The following is a 1,796-nucleotide window of genomic DNA, read 5'->3' as shown; positions in this document are numbered from 1 at the left end:
GCTGAAGTGCCCTTGAGCAAGGCCTAACCCTTACTGCTCCCGGCGGCTGTTGATGCAGCCCAACTGGGCGCTGGGATTACTGTGTGCTTCACCTCACTGTGTGTACACTGTGTGCTGTGTGTGTTTCACTAATTCACAGATTGGGATAAATGCAGAGACCAAATTTCCCTCACGGGATCAATAGAGTATATATACTTATACTTGTTCTCAGCTCAATAGATACCCCAGCAGCAAATGATGTACATGGACATAATGCTGCATTCATTCTAGTGACATTTATGATCTATGGCAGGAGAGATAATGACATCCCCATAACAACATAAAATAATATGCAATGAAGAGAACATTCTATTTTTTGTGAACTAGAGGAAGAATGTAAAGCAGAACAGCACAAAATACAAAACATGGTATATTTGTTCAGTCTCATAAAATGATACAATATTGACTTATTTATAAATTCAATAATTCAGCTGAATTCAAGTGACCCTGGCTCTCACCGTCCACATTGGGGTCAGGGAGCAGACAGGAAGTGCCCCCTCCATCCTCAGGGAACTGGGCACAATCAGTGTCCTCTGGCCACGGCAATCCCACAATGCCTAGTACTGACTCACAGCGCTCCTTAGAGCTCCTGCACAGAGACCTGAGGAAAAACAGCAGATACACACGTTATTTACCAACACACCAACACACACACACACACACACACACACACACACACCTCTACATAACAGAATAACAAAGAGAGTCTACATACAGACTCTCTCTGTAACAGAGAGTCTACATACACTACAGACACATTTCACACACAAAAGAACACACACACACTCACTCGCTCACTCACACACTCACACACACACACACACACACACACACACACACACACACCTCTACATAACAACAGAGAGAGTCTACATACACTACAGACACACTACACTCAGAACCAAAAGACATATTTCACACACAAAAGAACACACACACACACATACTCACTCACTCACACACTCATACACAGACGCCCACACACACACTCACACCTGCAGGGTGGGACCCTCTGGTGGGTGTGCGGGTCACACTTGGGCACGAGCAGTGTGCAGGCGAAGAACATGAGGTAGCGGTAGCAGCTGGTCTGCACCAGCGCAGGGAACAGGTTGGCCTCCCAGCTCACCGAGCTCTCACGCTGCGACCGGTGGCCCAGGAAGTTGGGGAAGATGGTGCCATTGTAGGGCATGTTCATGCACAGCTCCAAGGAGATGGGCTCGCAGCGGTCTACATGCACACAAACACACACACACAAAGACATGTAAACTCCTTCTGTCAAAAACTTTTGCACACAGCACATATCAATTGTTTATACCAACGACTGACACACACACTCACACACACACACACAAATCATATTCATGTGAGCGTTGACCCTACAATTGAAGTGGATAGATAGATTGGATACAAGTGACATTGTTCAGTAAGCACTTTTTATTTTGCTGGAGAACTTACGAACAGGACATTTTAATACTGGCAAATCAACATGCACTCACACCACCAGCACACGCACAAGCGCACACACATACACAGACACAAACACCACAAACACACACACACACACACACATTGATCACCCACTGCAGGTGGAGTTGTGTCCATCACAGGGGACACTGCCTTGGCAACCAGAGGGACATGAATTGGAGGTGCAGCCTGCAGTGCAAAGACTCTGGGCTAAGATAGAGAGAGAGAGAGAGAGAGAGAGATAAAAAGAGAGGGAGGGGAGAGTGAGAAAGAGGAAGTTTGTTAGCTTAGTG

The 1,796-nt window shown here is 46.4% G+C and overlaps 1 protein-coding gene across 1 annotated transcript in view; it reads right to left on the bottom strand.

Moving 5' to 3' along the window:
* Nucleotides 1–1,796, bottom strand: part of corin (corin, serine peptidase) — a gene marked incomplete in the record, with an annotated part of 29,651 nt that overhangs the window by 9,188 nt on the left and 18,667 nt on the right. Inside the window, 3 exon segments of the mRNA XM_048236028.1 lie at nucleotides 498–640; nucleotides 1,035–1,266; nucleotides 1,621–1,713. Coding sequence (XP_048091985.1) covers nucleotides 498–640; nucleotides 1,035–1,266; nucleotides 1,621–1,713 — 468 coding nt within the window.

This window comes from Alosa alosa, chromosome 24 (genome assembly GCF_017589495.1).
Source record: "Alosa alosa isolate M-15738 ecotype Scorff River chromosome 24, AALO_Geno_1.1, whole genome shotgun sequence".
NCBI classification, from domain to species: domain Eukaryota; kingdom Metazoa; phylum Chordata; class Actinopteri; order Clupeiformes; family Clupeidae; genus Alosa; species Alosa alosa.
The sequence above is the reverse complement of the archived record's forward strand: the minus strand, read 5'-3'. Positions and strand labels throughout refer to the sequence as shown.